The sequence below is a fragment of the Dreissena polymorpha genome, chromosome 16 (assembly GCF_020536995.1).
Source record: "Dreissena polymorpha isolate Duluth1 chromosome 16, UMN_Dpol_1.0, whole genome shotgun sequence".
Taxonomy (NCBI): Eukaryota; Metazoa; Mollusca; class Bivalvia; order Myida; family Dreissenidae; genus Dreissena; species Dreissena polymorpha.
In genome coordinates, this window is record NC_068370.1 from 10,680,075 (window position 1) to 10,700,319 (window position 20,245).

The 20,245-nt window shown below is 35.0% G+C and overlaps 2 protein-coding genes across 5 annotated transcripts in view; both read left to right on the forward strand.

Annotated features, from left to right (window-relative positions):
* Positions 1-5,864, forward strand: part of LOC127862324 (uncharacterized) — an 8,926-nt gene extending 3,062 nt beyond the window's left edge. Inside the window, exons 5-12 of the mRNA XM_052401407.1 lie at positions 141-203; positions 514-558; positions 732-794; positions 1,118-1,162; positions 1,343-1,405; positions 2,679-2,726; positions 2,990-3,095; positions 3,324-5,864. Of these exons, the coding sequence (XP_052257367.1) occupies positions 141-203; positions 514-558; positions 732-794; positions 1,118-1,162; positions 1,343-1,405; positions 2,679-2,726; positions 2,990-3,095; positions 3,324-3,681 (791 nt within the window). The 3' untranslated portion in view covers positions 3,682-5,864. The remainder of the gene's footprint in view (positions 1-140; positions 204-513; positions 559-731; positions 795-1,117; positions 1,163-1,342; positions 1,406-2,678; positions 2,727-2,989; positions 3,096-3,323) is intronic.
* An 847-nt stretch (positions 5,865-6,711) lies between these two features.
* Positions 6,712-14,402, forward strand: LOC127862318 (uncharacterized). 4 transcript variants are annotated; one of them, XM_052401394.1, is made up of 7 exons: positions 6,712-6,982; positions 7,326-7,529; positions 7,956-8,090; positions 8,472-8,504; positions 8,956-9,061; positions 9,282-11,478; positions 12,296-14,402. In XM_052401394.1, exon 7 carries the CDS (start codon positions 12,325-12,327, stop codon positions 13,852-13,854), a length of 1,530 nt encoding a protein of 509 aa, XP_052257354.1. In that variant the 5' UTR covers positions 6,712-6,982; positions 7,326-7,529; positions 7,956-8,090; positions 8,472-8,504; positions 8,956-9,061; positions 9,282-11,478; positions 12,296-12,324; the 3' UTR covers positions 13,855-14,402. The 4 variants fall into 4 exon arrangements, with proteins under 4 accessions (XP_052257354.1, XP_052257355.1, XP_052257358.1 ...); XM_052401395.1 differs by lacking the exon at positions 7,326-7,529; XM_052401398.1 differs by lacking the exon at positions 12,296-14,402 and having other exon boundaries at positions 9,282-10,024.
* The last annotated feature ends 5,843 nt before the right edge of the window (positions 14,403-20,245 follow it).

Here is a 20,245-nt window from a genome sequence, read left to right on the forward strand (position 1 = left end):
TTAAATAGTTTATAATATCGATGTATAGAGATTTTTAAGCCATTGGATAACATCGTTATTATCAGTTTATATTAAAACAACTTGTAAACTATTACACAACAATCTTTTATCCATTTTCTGTTCTTGTTGGTGTTTTTCAGCCACGACCTCCTCAACTGACATAGTCACGACTGGGCCTACCGGGTCAACCACTTTGGCAAAAGGTTAATTATGTTTTTGATTTCAAATTGTATGTACATAACGCAGCAATTTCGAAAATACGTAGTTGTGTTAGTTAATATTCGCCACATCTTTTTCAGTCATTGACTGTTTTGTGATATCGTATCGTCGATCATAAATAAATAAGCATGTTTCTCTATTTCTTAAATACATGTATAGTTACGCCCATGTAATCACTTGGATCCATACACTTTTAGCAAGGACTATTTCATGATTTTGGTAAAGACGTTGTACCATAATTTTCAAAGAATCTTTAGAAATGCGCTTCTGTATTAGATTTATTTCCTGTTTCAGCTTCTACAAATGAATTTGAAAGCAAGGAATCGAGTGAAACCGTTGGTACAAATATAAGTGTTTTTTACTTTTATGCCTTAACTTTTAAATTGTTTATTCTATCAATGTAAAAAACCTCGTTAAAGTAACATCGTTATTATCAGTTTATATCAAAACAACTGGTAAACTATTACACAACAATCTTTTATCCATGTTCTGTTCTTGTTGGTGTTTTTCAGCCACGACCTCTCAAACTGACATAGTCACGAATGGGCGTACCGGGTCGACCACTTTGGCAAGAGGTTAATTATGTTTTTGATTTCAAATTATATGTACATAACGCAGCATTTTCGAAAATACCGTACGTAGTTGTGTTAGTGAATATCCGCTACATCTTTTACAGTCATTTACTTTTTTCTGATATCGTATCTTCGATCATAAATAAAATAAGCATGTTTTCTCTATTTCTCAAATGCATGTATATTTCCGCCAATCTAATCACTTGGATCCATACAATTTAAGCAAGGAATATGATATTTTTATTATTTTGGTAAAGACATTGTATCTTTATTCTCAAAGAATCTTAAGAAAGGCGCTTCTGTATTAGATTTGTTTCCTGTTTCAGCTACTACAAATGAATTTGAAAGCGAGGAATCGAGTGGAACCGTTGGTACAAATATAAGTGTTTCTTACTTGTATACCTAAACTTTTAATTTGTTTATAATATCAATGTATAAAGCTTTTTTGAGCAATTGGGTAACATCGTTATTATCAGTTTATATTAAAACAACTGGTGAACTATTACACAACAATCTTTTATCCATTTTCTGTTCTTGTTGGTATGTTTCAGCCACGACCTCTCCAACTGACGTAGTCACGATTGGGCGTACCGGGTCAACCACTATGGCAAGAGGTTAATTATGTTTTTGATTTTAAATTCTATGTACATAACGCAGCAATTTCGAAAATACCGTATGTAGTTGTGTTAAGTAAAATTATTTTACTACATTTAATAAAATGTGGTACTAAACAACGTTTACGCAAACATAACAACAAGCAAACACATAACAAACGAGTGGTATAATGCTTAAGACACAATTATATTCTCCATTTAATAGTTACATCATATACATGCATAATTTATTTACATCATATATATATATATGCATAACTTATACACTTGAGGACTTTTCTAACGCATCACTTTTCAAACTGGAATATCTCAGTTATGAGTAAAGATATTGATTTAAAATTTTACATACGATCATTTGACTACATACTATGCAAGCTTTCGATAAAATCATTCATCCGTGACGATTGGAAGCTTTAGCACATGGGGTAGGTGTGGTTCCATATTTTTGCACGTGGAAATGTTGAAACGCGATTTAATTCTAGTTTTATTTCATTTTACTTATTTTAGGTGGGTTCTTACACAAGGAAAACATAAAATAAATTTACAAAACAATATCGCTCGTATGAATATTCAGGAGCGCATTCGCGCACTTTGCATTTTACAGGCTACCTTTCCCACTTGCTTAAGCGTCCGATCGTCACGGATGAATGATTTTATCGTAAGCTTGCACATATTGTAGTCAAATGATCACATGTGCAATTTTAAATAAAACTACTCATTACTGAGATATGTAAGTTTTAAAAGTGTTGCGTTAGAAAAATCACCAAGTGAAGTAAAAGGCGATGTACATGTTATTCCAATTTAATTTCAATTTCATAATTCTAGGTAAGTTTTTACAAAAGAAAAACATAACATAAATTAAAGAAAAACAATATGGCTCGTATGAATATTCAGGAGCGAAACGGCTCAATCGGCATGTTGCAAGCCGGTCAGTTATTAAAACGTGTAAGTTTATGTGTTTTACTTTTCACATTGTTATTAATTAACGTTGTACGGGTTTGCGAATTTGACTTTTGAAGTGACGTTTTTAATTTGTTAAGTTTTATATTTTGTTGTTTTTCAATTTCAATTAAATTTTCAGGAATTATCAGATATGTGTTGAATTATTCTTGGTCCAAATTTCAACACAAGCCGTTCACAAATAAGGGAGCTATATTGACATGATTAAGTGATGCGTTAGAAAAGTCTCCAAGTGTAGTGTGGGCATTCAGAGGGTATTTTAAAGCACAAACGCACACTGCTGCTTAATTAGTGATATTCTGTGTCCTTTCAGGGACAGCAACGCAAGTTAACAACGTTACAAATGGAGCAACTGTGCCAAGTAAATTGTTTAAATATAGTGTCAATAAATTACGTATACTCATTTATGTTTTTAATTTTGACTTATAAAAGTGATGTAAACAAATCGTTAAAATATGGAAAAACACGATAAAAACAGATAAAGTATGGGTAGCAAATGCCATATTTTAGAAAGACGCATATATTCATGTTCAAATTCATTCTTACCTATGTTGAAAGAGGGTAACATAAGATGTGATACCATTTTCCACGACTGTATGTAAATAAGCGTGTGTATCACTGCAGATATCTTCCCTCCTGTAGACCCCATGCTGACGATAAAGGTCGCAGTTCCACTTATAGCAGCTGTTGTCCTTATCGCTGCTGTTTTGGTCTTCATTTTTCTTCGAAGGTTTGCTTATTGCTTAAGAATACAATTATGCCGTGATGTAATGGGGCAAATTAAAAAGAACATCATAAATTTCATATTGTATGGTAGCTGCAATGAATGAACAGTATGTCATATTTGAATCCATGAATAAAGTGTGTACACGTCTCACAATTTATATTTGTATATGTTTATAATTGTGGTTTATTGTATCCTCTTATATTCAATGAAAGTATAATGACAACATTTCAGAAAACGTCGAAATGGTGCTTCTCAGTTAGCTAATGCTCTGGATTCACTTGAGAACGTACCCGGTGAAGGAAAAAACCCGTATTCTGCGGGCAACGTAGCGTTCACTCCGGGCTATGACATGACATTGAAGGATAGGGAATATAATTACGTTCAATCCCAGTCTTCCGAAAAGGGTTTGAGCGATTATACGAACGCAGAACCTACTAAGAGTCATCAAGCTTCAGAAGAAAACGTCGGAGGTATGAAAAATGCGGCTGCTTCGTCAGATACCGAGTATGATTACACTTGTGCCAAACAAATAACTCTCGTTGGTCATGACCAGGCGGTCTATAATCATCTGAGCATCGGACAACCATAGTGATGAAAAATCCTTCGATCACCTTCCAAACCCAGACCAGGCCCTACCAAGAGGTAACTCACAACTTTTGCGTTTAAACACAGAGACTAAGCGTACGATCATTTTCCGCAATAATATTTTAAACAACAAAATGACTGACTATTGATCATGTTTAACCTATTTATAAACAATGCGCATCATCTGCAACTGAATGAAATTTTGTGCAAAACGTGCAAGAATAATTGTATGTGATCTGTGTATACATTATGTTAACAAGCACTTGGGATTAAAAGGATCGAAACTAATCTAGTAGAAACCATAAAAACCGGACAAATTGTCCTATTCATTTTATTTCCATATATAAATAAAATATATATAAGAAACCAAATACAAATACCGGTTAGACTTTAGTTCAAAATTGGGTCCGGTTCGGTTTTTTTTTTTAAATATACATAACTATATCTCTTACAAACCGGATACCAATCAAAACCGAAAATCGGTCATATTTTGGATGAAAATGGGGTCATGTCAACAGACCGAATACCGGTCATAATTTAGTTCGAAGTTTAGTCTGGTTCAGTGTTTTCCATTTATAAATATACAGGAACTATCTCTTACAAACCGGTTACCAATCGAAACCGAATACAGGTCATACTTTGGATCGAAAATGAGGTATTCAATAAACAAAGCTGGTTTTATTTGTAATTCGATTTTACAGTACTGCCCCTTTAATTTTTTTAATTTTCTATTTTACAGTATTGCCCCTTTAATTATATTGGATTTTTTTGGACGTCGTCGTGTAATCGCTTCTAAATTACGTCATCCGATCCACTTTCACTGTTTTTGGCTATATGCATATGTCATCGGGTTTATATCGTTAAACTTTATTAATATTTTCTCTCTGACGGGCGTTTCTTGTTTGATTAATTTTATTTTTTATCAGTCACAAAAACAACCAAGCTATGTAATATGGATTTTGTACACCCATTATTCTGTTTCTATTTGCACGATGATGATCTGAAATATTAACTATATGATGCTATATTATTAAATCTTTTTCTAAAAAGAAGGGATGTAGTTGATACTTGTTCGTAATTTCATTTCATTGTTCCTCAAAACGTTGTAACTCTGTTGCTCTGGTCTCCTTCCTACCATTGAGTAATTAAATTGTAATTAAATTGAATGCGTTTTAATTCCCTTTTATTATTGTTTAATTTGAGTTGCAATGGTATGAGGTATAATTTTATTTACACTTATATGTATCATGAATATTGCTGGGCCAAGTGCGAGGTTGAGCGCTCTAAAACCGGTTTAAACCCTCATTGCTATGCATTGACCGTTCCAAGGCGGTGACCCCAGCTTTATTCTTCTATGTGTGTATATTGTTTCGTATTGTGCTGTTTCGTACTGTTTTGGCAATTGGTCACTTGCCTTAAATAAAGGACCAACTAATTGTATATAATGAGAATGCAATACTGCGCCAGCAGCTGGAGTTTCACTTCTTTATATTGTCAACAGTAAGTGTACCGTTAACGACTTTGTTTTTTGCATGCCTTAACAGGTTTCAAAAGCTTGTGAACTGCCGACGCGAAATTAATACAGACGCTAGAAACTTATACAAACTGTAAATCTCGCAAATTCATTTAAAGCCACTATTAATGCTTTTAATGAATACCGGTCGATGGCAAAAAAGAAGGTCACCAAACAAACACATTGAAAGGGTCAAACTTGAAATAGAATATGCAACATAAAGCATACATCAACAAAAACAAAAACTTAATGCAATTATTTGCGCCCACTTGAAACGAACGTTAGCAATTACTCAAATACAGTGAAATTCATGTGTTGTTTTGTTTCAAATATACGAGATAATAACTAAGACCATAATAATGTTATGATACATGCATGTTTCGAAAACTCAATAGAAATTGGAAACATTTCTCAGCGTTGATGCTAACGATAAAATTAATTAACATTCAATTAAACACAATCGTATGCACAATAAATATGTATGTATTTAAGAATCGACATGTATTTAGAAAAAGATGGGCCATTGCATTGCCATTGTTATGGGAATTGCAATAGTTGTTTTTTTTAATGTTATGATCGTAACTTTAAGTAAATAAACCATATTATATATCTACGTTTAATGATTAATTGCATGAAATAGGACATCATATCATTGTGTAATATTGTCTCTTTGTATAAATACTATATAAAATAAGCAATATAAATATTTATTTTCTGTGAAAATGTATTAATAAACGTTTTTTTCACAATAATGTGTTTTGTTATCCATGAACTATTTACCGCACTCTGTTTATGTTTTTAGGTACAAGTTTTATTACATGCACTTTGTTCGTTCATGTCATCACAAAAATACCACACAAATTTAATTTATTTAGCCACGGTTGTCTTGAGCCGTTTTTCAAACCCCACTCGAATTTAAACGTTGATAAAAATGTTGTGTGTAACTGTGGGATGCTGTAATTTGGAATAACCGAAGATAAATGATTAAAGATTTCAATAAAATGTTGTTCATATTTATCTTTCGTCTAAATCCTGTGAAATTAGAGTTTGACAGAGAGGGTGGTGAATTTTGTTTGATTTTTGACCACATTCTAAAGGATTTCTTTAAAAGTAAGCAGCTAGGAAGGTAGGGATTACGTTCACAAAGTCATTTTTACTAAGGCTCTCAAAGAACACACGCAAACCTGCTTAATTCAATAGGTAAAATATAAAAAATAGGGTCATATTTACACTCCGATTTTAACCGACATGTAAACAGTACCTCGGCCGATGGATGAACCACAGACGTTGCGTTAGTCGATTGAACGGTGTGTTATATGCTGCTGCGTAATTATGTACTCATCATTTTTCTTATATAAACCTGCATGTTGTTTATTCAACTTAGCCTTGGGATGTTGAAAATCGCCTGTATCTCATAATGATAACAAATTATTGATACAGATTACTTTGTTTTCTATTCAATGCAAAAGATTAAATACATTGAATTCTACAATCTACAATCTATATCAGTTGACTGTCCCTATAAGCCTGGATGTGGTGATTGGGGAAAGTGCAGTGTTACGCGCGGAGATGGAATGATGAATTATTTTTTATTAATTTATTATTATTATTACTATGATTATTATTGGTAAATCACATATAACTTGTTTTTAAACTGCCTTAAAACTTTTTTCGCAAAAGTATTTAAGTACGTCTCCTATCATAAAAAGCACACACAAGCAACGCAAGTTCAATCGTGATCGACTTATGTGTTTTTCAGATAACGCAACATCAATTTTCACCACCATAAAAGGTACTTTATTGTCCATTTGTTTTAACATCTTTAACATTTACATTTAAGTAATTTCTATGTGTAATGATGTAAATATATACGGTAACTTTGCAAAGCGTCGCCTTGACTGATGATAATGTTGATTGCGTTTCTGTTTTTATAGGTAAACAGTAAAATATATCGAGACTAAACTGAAAGCGTTACAATTGCTGATAAACGCATAGTGTAACATTATATGAAAGGTTTATATATATAATGAAGTGAAATGAGCGAATAAACGTGACATTTAGGACGGTTGTATTGCTAATTTTTATATCAGGTCCTTTAAAAATATATATACACTCTTCATGCATTTATTTAACAGGAACACTCAATACAACTACTTCACTGTTCACAAATGCTGGCAACAGACCGTACTGTTTGAATGGTACTTTATTGTAAAAATGTTGTACAAAAATGGTGCGAAAACTCGAAACAACTATTATCAGTTGACTGAAAGGGATCTCCGTCCGTAATAAAACTAAATTACGGATTTCTAATTTTGGCATGATGGTGGTTCACACTTGTTGTAAGTTTATTTTGTAATGTTATGAATTGTATCTGTATTTGACATGCGATATATGCGATTCACGTAAATGTAGCACAAGTTTGTGTCACACATTTAGAACAACTTATTGTATGTCGGTGTTGTCTGATACATCGATATAAAGATAATACAAGCGAGGAAGTACGTCACGGGAAAACTAAGTCATACTACGTTTCCGATTATAAATTATTATAAATTTGTTGTAAATGTTCAACTACATTCACTTTGATGCGTTATTATGTACTCATTATTTTTCTCACATAAACCTGCATGTTGTTTATTCAAATTAGCCCTGAGATGTTGAAAATCGTCTATATCCCATAATGAAAACAAATGATTGATACTGATTATTTTGTTTGCTATTCAATGCAAAAGATTAAACATATAGAATTTTACCATCTATATCAGCTGACTGTCCCTATAAGCCTGGATGTAGTGACTGGGGAAAGTGCAGTGTTACGCGCGGAGATGGAGTGATGTATAAACAGACCTTGAATGGAAGTTGCAAATCTAGTTTTCAATGCAATAATCGACGGTGTTTAGGTAATAATGATACTACTCTCATTATAGTAGTAGAAGTAGTAGTATTGGAAGTAGTAGTAGAAGAAGTAGTAGCAGCAGCATTAGTAGTAGTAGTAGTAGTAGTAGTAGTAGTAGTAGTAGTGGTAGTGGTAGTAGTAGTAGTAGTAGTAGTAGAAGTAGTAGTAGTAGTAGTAGTAGTAGTAGTAGTAGTAGTAGTAGTAGTAGTAGTAGTAGTAGTAGTAGTAGTAGTAGTAGTTATAGAAGTAGTATTAATAGTATTAATAACATATTACTTATTCTATACCCTTAAACCTGAAAACTGTTTTTCGCGAAATCATTCAAGTACGTATCGCAAACACCATCAACGCCAGTGAATACTTGATCGACTTGTTTGTTTTTCAGATAAAACAACATCGGTTGTCACCACTACAAAAGGTACTTCGAGGTCTATTGATTTTAACATGTATAATAAATATATATATATATATATATATATATATATATATATATATATATATATATATATATATATATATATATGTATATCTATTAGCGCCACCTAATAATAAGATTATTATCATCATTATTATTACTATTAATATTATTTATTATTATTATTGTAATTATCATTATTATTATTTTTTTTAATTATTATTATTATTATTATTATTACTATTATAATTATAATTACAAACAAAACGTTAAAATATGGTAAAACACGATTAAAAATACAAATTATGGGTAGCAATTGCCATATTTTATGAAGATGCATAGATTCTGCATTAAAACAATGTTCAAATTCATATACTTATGTTGAAAGAGTTAAACATAAGCTGTTACGCCATTGTCCACGACTGTATGTAAATAAATGTGTGTATCACTGCAGATAACGTCCCACTTGGAGACCCCATGCTGACGGTCAAGGTCGCAATTCCTGTTGTAGCAGCTGTTGTCCTTATCGCTGTTGTTTTGGTCTTCTTTTTTCTTCGAAGGTTTGCGTATTGCTTAATAATACAAATTTGCCGTGATGTAATGGGCCAAATAAAAAAGAACATCCTAACAATTCTAATTGTTTGGTAGCTGCAAGGAATGAACAGTATGTCATAATTGCATTCATGAATAGTGTGTGTTCATGCCTCACATGTATATGTTTATAATTATGGATTATTTTAACCTGTAATATTCGGTGAAAATGTAATGACAACATTTCAGAAAACGACGAAATGATGCAACGCAGTCGGCTAAGGCTTTGAATTCACTTCATAACGTGCCTGTGGAAGAGAAACACTTGTATTCTGTGGACAACATAGCGTTCAGTCAGGACTTTGACATGGCATTGGAGGAAAGGGAATATAATTACGATCAATCCCATTCTTCTGGAAAGGGTTTGAGCGATTATACGTACGCAAAACCAACTAAGAGTTATCAAACTTCAGAAAAAAACGTTGGAAGTATGAAAAACATGGCTGCTTCGTTAGATACTGAGTATGATTACGCTTGTGCCAAACAAATGATTCTCGTTGGTAATGACCGGGCGGTCTATAATCGTCTGAGCCACGGTCAACTGTTGAACGACACAAAAGTGGGCGGCAGTACGTACGACACTAATCAGTTCCCGATCCTGCAATTGAAGAGCGATCCATCTGATTACGATCACCTTGGACGTGGAGTGGCTAAGATCACAGACAACCATGGTGATGAAGAGTCCTATGATCACCTTCCTAGCCCAGACCAGACCTTATCGAGCGCTTACTCACAACCATATGATACAACGTATAACCAGCTTGGGTCGGTTTGAAGAAATGCTGCCTCCAAACACAGAGATTTGGACCATTCACACGGTCACCTTTCGAAATAATATTTTAAACAACAATATGACTGACTATTTACCTTGTATAACCTATTGATAAACTATGCGCATCATCTGCAGCTGAAATATATTATTTGCAACACGTGACTGAATCATGTTGTGTGATCCTGTGGAGACATTATGTTACCATGCACTTCGGATTAACATGGATGGAAACACACACTAAGTAGAAAACCTCTAAACCGGACATGTTTTTTCCCGAATATAAATAATATATCGCGTTGAAACCGGATACCCAGTAATACCGAATACCGGTCATACTTTGGATCGAAGTGGATCCGGTTCAGATTTGTTTTCATTTATAAATATACATATGATATATCTTAAAAGCCGGATACCTATCAATACCAAACACTGGTCATACTTTGGATCAAAATGTGGTCATGTCGATAGTAATTGTACCGTTCAGGACTTTGTTTATTGCAAGTCTAAACCGATGTCAAAAGCTTGTGAACTGCCGATCAATGGGGCTTGAAATTAGCAAAGATGCTTTAAAATCATACAAAATCTAAACATTACAAATAAATTTAAAGAGACTATTTATGAGTGTTATGGATACCGGTCAATACAATGTCAAAACTGATCATATTTACTGATAACCAACATAATGTTCTTAAATGTTATCGTTTATATGTAGACCAGCGTGTTGAATAATTCATAAAATTGTGCTTTAGTATAATATTGTTTATTTCAAGTGCTTAATAAGGGCTGTACAAAAAGGAAATGTTAAAGTTCTTAAAACATTGATATTTAAAATGTTCATATCAGCAATAAAATGAGTAAACTTAAAATAGTTCGAACCGACCTCTAAGCGAAGGCTTGTAGAATTTTCTTTAGAAGACAAAAGAAAACCGATCCAAGAGTCAGAGACTGAGAATGCTTGTTGTTGTGCCATTAAATGTAAATCAAGAATAATGCTGACATAGTGTGCGTTCTTATGTAATAAATCTTCTGAAGGTCGGAAGTCTATGTCTCTTCTAAAAGGGAATCCCTTAAACTCGGAATGCTCTCACAATCCCGGGAACATCCTGTTGAAAGCATGTTTATTTTGACAGTGTGGCCCTCATATATTTCCTAAAGATCACTGTTGAGCTTTCCTAGAAAATTCTAAGGATTCACCACACATTTTAGAGCTCATTGACTGGTTTGTCCTTGCTAACTTTCACTCATAAGTTTATTTACAATTTATCATTCAATAACGTTTGAAACAGTTTTAAATGCTTGTTTATGTTTTGTGTGTTTTGTGCTTGATCATATTTTGATTGCTTATACATAGTCTTTTGTTGAACTCGATATTGTGTACGCATTTAGTAAGAACATCGTGTTAACTAAATCGATAATTATTGTTGAGGCGGAAAATCTGTTGTTTACAAGGATTAAACAAACTCTTAGCAACCTTGTGACAGCTGCTACACAATGCCCATGCTTAGTTGCAAAGGACGATTGCCGGAACAAGATTGCATTGTGGAGTTTTGTTTAGCAGCAGCATTCAGTGTTTACTTGAGTAATCGTTAATACCGAATATATCGTCTTGCACTGGTAACTATGAGCGTTTTTAAATGTATTTATATTAGCGAATTTGACATTTACAATATTAGAAATACTGTGTAACGTGCTATAAAGCCTATTCAGGTGACTTTTTTCATGTATTATTGGGTTCCTTATTGCTTTGAATGAATACATATTATTGTAAACAAATCATTTCGATCATAGTAATAATAATATGCTCATCGCATAGCAAATACGCTATTTTAGCGATGTGCTTTTCTTTTTAAATACTGAACAAAAACAAACAAATGCAGAAAACACTAAGTTTAACGAGCTGTAACTTTGCATTAAACATTGTTAGATGTTCAAACTCTGTTAAAATATTCAGTTTTTTTCTTGCAAAGCCCTTTGACTTGTATGCTTGATTATGTTTTAAATGGTTTACTCTAAACGATATACTTTGTACACGCAGGTAAAGTTAAACCCATTTACTAGAGCTCGATTACAGCAGAAGCCTTGGGCTTAAATAAACACTAGCTAGTCTGTTTACGGGAAGAATCATTTATTGGTATATCTGAAAACATCCTGTAATTGCCGTCTTAGCGAAGATCAAATACCAGAACAATCGGTCTGAAGGTGGACACCATATTCATTTCACCATTGTACATACTTAAAGTATTAAATACATACCAATGCAAAAAGTTATTTTGATCCAGATGTAAATACGTTGTCAAGGAACTTGCACAAATTATATGTTATCGCGTGAGCGTGTATAAAATAATGTACTTTTGCTGGAATAGAAATGTAGATCGGCGTAACCTATTAACATATAAAATTACATACAATCTACAATCCAGCTTTTCTACAGATGCCGTAAGACTTTGCGTTGACACTACCATGTTTGGAGGTCGCTTCAACAGATCGTTGATGGTCGTCTTGTTTGTTGCTCTCGGTGTTGTTCTGGTCTACCTCTCAAACCTGACTCTGCGAGACATGCATCTCCCCTTCTCCACCGGTAACGATATGCCACTTAGCTCTTCGGCCGCACACCTACGAATGCAGTCTGTAAAAGACAGCAGCGTTCGAATAGCAACACCATCCTATAGCAGTCAGAACGATATACCAGCTGTTAACGGAGAGAACTTACAACTGGAAGAGTATCAAGTTACGACACCTTCCTCAACTACATCATCTGTGTCTTTAACCTACGTTTTATTTTCATATTATGGATCAATGCATTCTAGCGAAACAACATCTAGGGAACCTGCGTACAACTCGGTGTATGGTGAGGGCAGAAAGGCGGGTGATATACAAGAAACGGGGATATGTCAGCACTCTGACATGAATAAAATTAAAAAGAATCCGGAAATAAACAACATACATATTGGCTCTTTCCCAAGTAAGCAGGATTCGGGCGAGGAGGCCAATTTTATTCTGGCCGACCCGTTCGAACAATACGATGAGACGCAACCAGAACTATCTACCCCCGCTTACCTAGAAACCATGTCAATATCCGTTTCTAAAGCGGACAGCGCCTCTCAGCAAACCACAGACGCCATTTTACAAAATGTAACAAGAAAGCCTACAACGGATGGTCCGCGATCAACACAGTCAACGAGATGGTGGAAAGGCATACATGTCTTTGACTGGAAACGAGCACCTGTTCCTTCAAGAACATTCGAATGCGTTCCGATGCAGACTTTAACGTCGTACATCCGGCTTTGTATTCATCCGCTCTATAAGGACCCACTCATTTCCGGCTACATTCAATCGCGAGGGTTCTGGGAGTTTGAGGCAATACGAGACGTTCAGCTGGCAGTAGTGGGTGAAAAGGGCCGCGGTCTGATCGATATAGGCGCAGGCATAGGCACGTACAGTTTAGCAGTTGCAAGTCTAAACTACACTGTTGTAGCGGTGGAGCCCCTTTCGACGCATGTTCAACTGTTTCACCAATCCGTTCGAATGAACAAGTTTGAAGATAATATTAAGCTGTTGAAAAATGCCGTGTTCAACAAGCAAGAAATTATTTTTGTTAACTCAAAAGAAAATGACATCAATGATATTGAAATCAAACCTTTTACAGACGATCAAAACTCATCGGAGTTTAAAGCTGATAACATGCTAAGTACAATAACATTGAACGATTTAAATTCGGTGTGCACGTTTAAAACAGCTGTTTTAAAGCTAGATGTGCCTCGCTATAATAGACTTGCTTTAGAGAGTTCAGATAAATTATTCGACGCAATAAACATAACGCACGTTTTTCACCATTGGGAGCCGGAAAACAAGCCATTGTGCACGTTTTACTTGGACTTCTTTCTCTCCAAAGGCTACAAACCAATGTCAGAATTAATTGGCGGGCACTTCTTGAACTTGGCAAAAAATGACACGTGGGAAGAAAGTGTTATAATATGGACAAAAATCTAACGCCATCTATTTTCCCTTTTGTTTGCCGCAACTATACAATTATTGATAACGAGCCTGGTAAAAGTGATTCATGCCTTGCAACGAAACACTTGTCAGATTGGTTAAGATGCGTATTTATTATACGTTTGATATGAAAACCGGATATGTGGCTTGTATGATTACTTATCAGCCTGACAACATTGTCGTCACTTTGATGAAAGCTAAAAAACATTATAAATGACTTTCAAGTGTATCATTTTTACGTTCATGTATACTTTATTTTATTTACAAATCTTCTGTATGTAGTTCCGCATATAAAATAGCACATATATACTTTTTATTGTTGCTGTGTATGGAAACACCTGGATCATAAAATGATTGATGCATTTAAAAGGTCTGGATTTGTGGAGAGATTAAGTGTCCGGCAGTAATTTCATACACGTGTTGCACACACTTTTTTGTAAATCTTACAAAAATACAGTTGGTTGGAAGTGGCGTCAGTACTTATTTTTTAAATGTTGTTCTAATCTGCGTTTGTATGAATTGCAATTTATTTATCTGAATGAATAGCGATTGAACTATTTGTATGAATATTTTTATTTGTATGAATTGCTATAAAAGTTGTTTTCAATTTTCTGTCTTTATTTATTCCACCATTTATGTAGGTGGGTTGGTCTATTTTTAGCTCTACTGGCCGAAGGCCTGAAGCGCTTGTGTCATGGCGTCGTTTCCGTCGTCCGTGCGTGTTTTAGACTTTTTCTTGTTTACGCGAGTTTCCACAGTTTTCATCCGATTCTTTTCAAACTTGTTCAGTGTCTTTATATTAATGAGGACTCGAAACCTATTGAAAATGGGTTACATCAGAGTAAAAAGTCCATAATTATCTCCCCTTGAATTTGAGAAAATTGTGAAATAAGGCTTGTTTACGCAATTAAGTCCAATCATTTCCCAATTTGCACAGTGTCTTTATCTGAATGATGAGTAAACTCCTATTGAAAATGAGCAATATCAAAGTTATAAGTCCAGAATTATCTCCCCTTGAATTTGAGAAAAAAATTTGAAAATTCAGTTTCTTTATGTGATTAAGTCCATAATTTTCATCCAATTCTTGGCAAACTTGCACAGTGTCTTTGTATCAATGAGAACTCAAACCCTTTTTATGCCCCCCTTCGAAGAAGAGGGGGTATATTGCTTTGCACATGTCGGTCGGTCCGTCGGTCGGTCCGTCCACCAGATGGTTTCCGGATGATAACTCAAAAGCGCTTAGGCCTAGGATCATGAAACTTCATAGGTACATTGATCATGACTGGCAGATGACCCCTATTGATTTTCAGGTCACTAGGTCAAAGGTCAAGGTCACAGTGACTCGAAATAGTAAAATGGTTTCCGGATGATAACTCAAGAATGCTTAGGCCTAGGATCATGAAACTGTATAGGTATATTGATCATAACTGGCAGATGACCCCTACTGATTTTCAGGTCACTAGGTCAAAGGTAAAGGTCACAGTGACTCAAAACAATAAAATGTTTTCCGGATGATAACTTAAGAATGCTTACGCCTGGGATCATAAAACTTCATAGAAACATTGATCATGACTGGCAGATGACCCCTATTGATTTCCAGGTCACTAGATCAAAGGTCAAGGTCACAGTGACTCGAAACAGTAAAATGGTTTCAGGATGATAACTCAAGAATGCTTACGCCTAGGATCATGAAACTTCATAGGTACATTGATAATGACTGGCAGAAGACCCCTATTGATTTTCAGGTCACTTGGTCAAAGGTCAAGGTCACAGTGACCCGAAACAGTAAAATGGTTTCCTGATGATAAATCAAGAATAATTAGGCCTTGGATCATGAAACTTCAAACTTAGATCAAAGGTCAAGGTCACAGTGACAAACACGTATTCACTCAATGGCTGCCACTACAACTGACAGCCCATATGGGGGGCATGCATGTTTTACAAACAGCCCTTGTTTAAAAAGAGCAATATCGAAGCAATAAGTCCAGAATGACTTCCCCTTGAATATGAGAAAATTTCGAAATACCGTTTGTTTACGCATTAATTCCACAGTTTTCATCCAATTATTTCCAAATTTGCACAGTATCTTTATATCAATGAGGACTTGAACCCTATTGAATATGAGCAGTATCGGAGAAATAAGTACACAATAATCTCCCCTTGAATTTGAGAAAATTCTCCATGTTTGCGCGATTAAGTACACAGTTTTCATCTTATTCTTTCCAAACTTGCACAGTGTTTATAGCAGTAGAGCGATTCAGGCCCTCATAGGCCTCTTGTTTTGTAATTCGTACTCCAACTGCAAACTGTTCGTTTTCATTTGTGTTCGATGTACATGAATCTTCACTTGCTTTGTGTTCTACATCAGTTGTATATTGCGTGACATTATTTCGGTAAAATTAAAAATTGCCGATTAGCTATCGTTCCGGGAACAAGTTTGCCCTTCGAACAACTTGGATTTTTTTTTCTTAATTTTCATAAAATTTCTAATGATGAATAGCAGAGTGCGTCATAATTTTGCGTTGATCAAATTTGTCAATTCTATGAAGCGGCAGATTTTCATAAAATGTAGCACAGTTGTAAGTTTAATAATATATTCGAAATAGCCGACTCGAATCCATCCTGGATTTTAATTTTTCGAATAGCGACCATTTTGTCATGTAAACTGATTTTACATCGGTTTGCAGACGTTTATGAAACTTTGTAAGGTCAGCAAAAGGTTATTTGTTTCTACTTACATCTCCAAAACAATTGGTAAATTCGGTCATTTAAACTTTTTTCGATTCACATTTTTTTACGATTCCCACTTAAATAGTCAAGAATATTCAATTAAACGCAGAACTCCTCCAAGTCTATATATTTTACATTCGTTAAATTTAAATTGCTTTAACGATAACTTAGCGGATGTGATCGAATATTTGACAGGGGCGTAGCTGGGCTGATTTTCAGTGTACGCAAACGGCATGCTAGGGGGTTCCGGGGCATGCTCCCCCGAATTTTTTTATCTCTACGAAGCCGTACGTGCATTTTAGAGACGTTTCAGACAATATTTTAGTGCAAAATATGGCGTGATAAACTCGGATATGATACCATTTATCTTCGATTTATGTGATATTCCTTTAAGATTTATATTCTAGAATTATGTCGGGGTATATCATTTAATGTATATCTAAATAAAACCATGATAATGGTATTGTATAAATTATGACATAACACTTTTGGATAAAAGTAACTAAAGCTTAATTTGTATTGTTAAAACACAAGTAAAAGAAACATAATAAAGCAAAATATCCATCTTTTAGATAGCAACTATGTCTGTCATATTTACTCGATAACTATAGTCACTTGCATATCGTCTTGTATTCTCTACCTATATCAAAATACTTTGAAAAACAATACACGTAAACTGCATACTAGTACATTCTAATTAATTCAAGGTCTCCTGTATTACATGCATTACATTACACACGAAATAAAAGGGCCTCATTTCGTCTGGCAAATACGTCAACGATCTCTTCCAGATCGATCTCTCGCTCTCGGTTATATTCAACAGGGCAAGACTGGACATGCGCTCCGTTCCCATGGTGCTACGAGGTATGTCTTCACCCGTCTCATTGTAGAAAAAGACATTTCCACCGTTGCTGTCGATACTGGCATGCAGAGCAGAACGAGACGACATCTTCGAACATTTGGGTAGGAGTTTTCCGTTGCGGGAGTAAGCGCCGACTCGAGGGTTTTGAATGGCTTAGGAGATAATATCTGCCACTTCGCCTTCCACCTTCTACAGTCCCTGGCAGATGTAACATCGTCAACCTCAAGGTCCGACTGGAACTCGGTGAAAATCTCTTGAACAAGATCGTCTGTTAATTCGCACACCTTCAATATAAAAATACGTGTCGCGTTATTGAATCGGGATATATACATACGGCATATGGCATAAAATTATAACAAAAGCGCTTGTATAATCTGTGCCTCCTGATTTGGAAGAACACTTAATGTTCGAATTTATATTTTGATTACTGGCATCGCAGTTTTTTTCGAATTGGTCCCACGGTTTAGTTTATTAAACCATATCACTGTATCGTCAAAACATAAACCCAAACATTAAATATATTAATGTTTGTTTATCGATGATGTACATATACTTAATTTGTATATAATCATTGACCGTTTAAACGCACGTGTATTATTGTTATTATTATTATTAACATTCATGAACGATTTATTTGACAAACGTAAATCTATCTCTGAATGACCGTAAATTTCTGAGTATGCAAGTTACAGTATAACTGCAAGTCAATATTAAGTTATTTTCGGCAGTCAATAGCTACAGACATGGGGCTACATGAACAAATGCTTTTTCAGACGAAATATCTTAGACATGTACGCACCGTGGTTGGTATGAGCTATTAAACACGCGTGCCCTTGCAGTAGCCGTGAGTCTAATTCCTGTAGCAGATGATCCATGAAGGGAAGGTACATGTTCGTCTTCTAGTATGGGGTAGCTGCTGGGGCATTGGGCATGTGACGATGGCGACCGGCGTGTCTAGGCATATATGGGTCGATACCAAACTCCTCGGCAGGCTCTACATATTTTTCATACAGTGCTTCCCACACCATCTCATCTGCTCGTTCAGCCTATAAAATACCCGCTTATATTGATACATATATAAAAGATACAATTTTTTGCCACCAACAATATATGTATAAAAGCTATGTATGTTTATATGTTTCAGTTGCAATTCAACGCAGTTTTTGAGGATACAGCTCTGAATTTGATTCTTTAGACATAACTGCCCAGTCTGTAAATGCACAAGTTCAGAGATATAATCATGCATTAAATGAATAGGCGGGTTCATACCTCAGTATTTAACAAAATTATGAAAATTTGGAAAATATTTGAAATTTCATGAATTTGCATGCAACAGAGGGCACTAAGGTTTAACCTACCTAACAGGGAACTTATACAAATGAACATTGCTCCAGTCAGCAGTCAACAATTATATTTTATCTCTACTGGGTGTTGGCTGGTCTGATTTTCCGTCGAAAACATCTCTGTACGGGGCGACATCAAATTAGCAGCCATTTTTAAAATCGCCCGCTTCGTAAACAATCCATTCGGATACATAGTAGAAAACTACGATAAAGCGCAGTCGATAATTATGTTATGTATAGTCACCACCAAAAGAAAAGTGACTTCGCAAATGGTAAATCATGCGTATTCTATGAAGTCGAAACAAAACTAACTTTAAGACAGTTTAAGTGTTTTCATATGTTTAAGTGTTTTCGATATGAAAACACATCTCTCGCATAGAAAATATGCCTAACCCGGGTTAGGCATCACATTTTATTGCATTTTTCGATCACTTTAATTTTTTTATTTTTTTTCCAAACAGCGTACGCACGTGTAAATTTGCGTATGCCCAGCTACGCCCCTGTTTGAACATGATAGAAAACTAACCGGTAGTATTTGATTTAGATGGTAAACTTTAGCAAAAACGAACGAAACTGAACACGGAATACCAAACAAAGTTTTAAGTCCTTATAAAAAAAAGACAAACACATTTTCATAGCTTCTTTTATCTACATAACGAGCAAGATTGCATAACTTAGTTTCGATCATCTTCAGGTTAAAGGTTGACTGACGGTCATCTGGAGAAAAGGTTTGTCCTTCCAAATACTTCGTCATTTCGGATTGAAATAACTGATGCTAAAATACTAATTCTTTATCATAAAAGATTAGTTTCTCCGACACTTTTTGTGAAAGAACAGTTAGGACAGCATATTAATTGTATTGTTTTAAGTATTTTCAATGTGTTTTTTTTTATAGTTTTGGTTCCGTAACTTATTAGGCACAAGAAATCTGAGACGAATTTCGGAATTATAGCTGCAATTTCCAACTTCTCACGTTTTTACAGAAAGATCGTCAATTTTGGTGTGGTGCTGGGGTGGGGTGAGGGCGGAGTACCCGTAGGAAACCCCTTCTGTCCCCGTGCGCCGGGAACTCGGATTAAACTCGGGTCGTCTATGTGAGAAGCACGTGTATCTAGACGACCCGGGATCGATGTCCGTTTCCTGGGCATTTGAGCTTGGTTGGTGGTCACCTTACTGGACAGCTCGGGTTTCCTCTTAATCTCAGCTTTTCATTAATATTTTGTATATTATATTCGAGGTTCGAACGCATTTCGAGGGTGGCTGATTTCAGCCATATAGCATTGACATGTTCGTTTAAGCGGGGTTTTAAGAATTTCAACAACCAATCAACACGCCAGAACGATACTGGTTTGAAATTCGACGACAAAAATAGCAACAAATACCAAGCTGTAAGAAATCAGTCACCATACAATCCAGCTTTGAATAGTTACAATTTTAAGTACTATCTTACTAA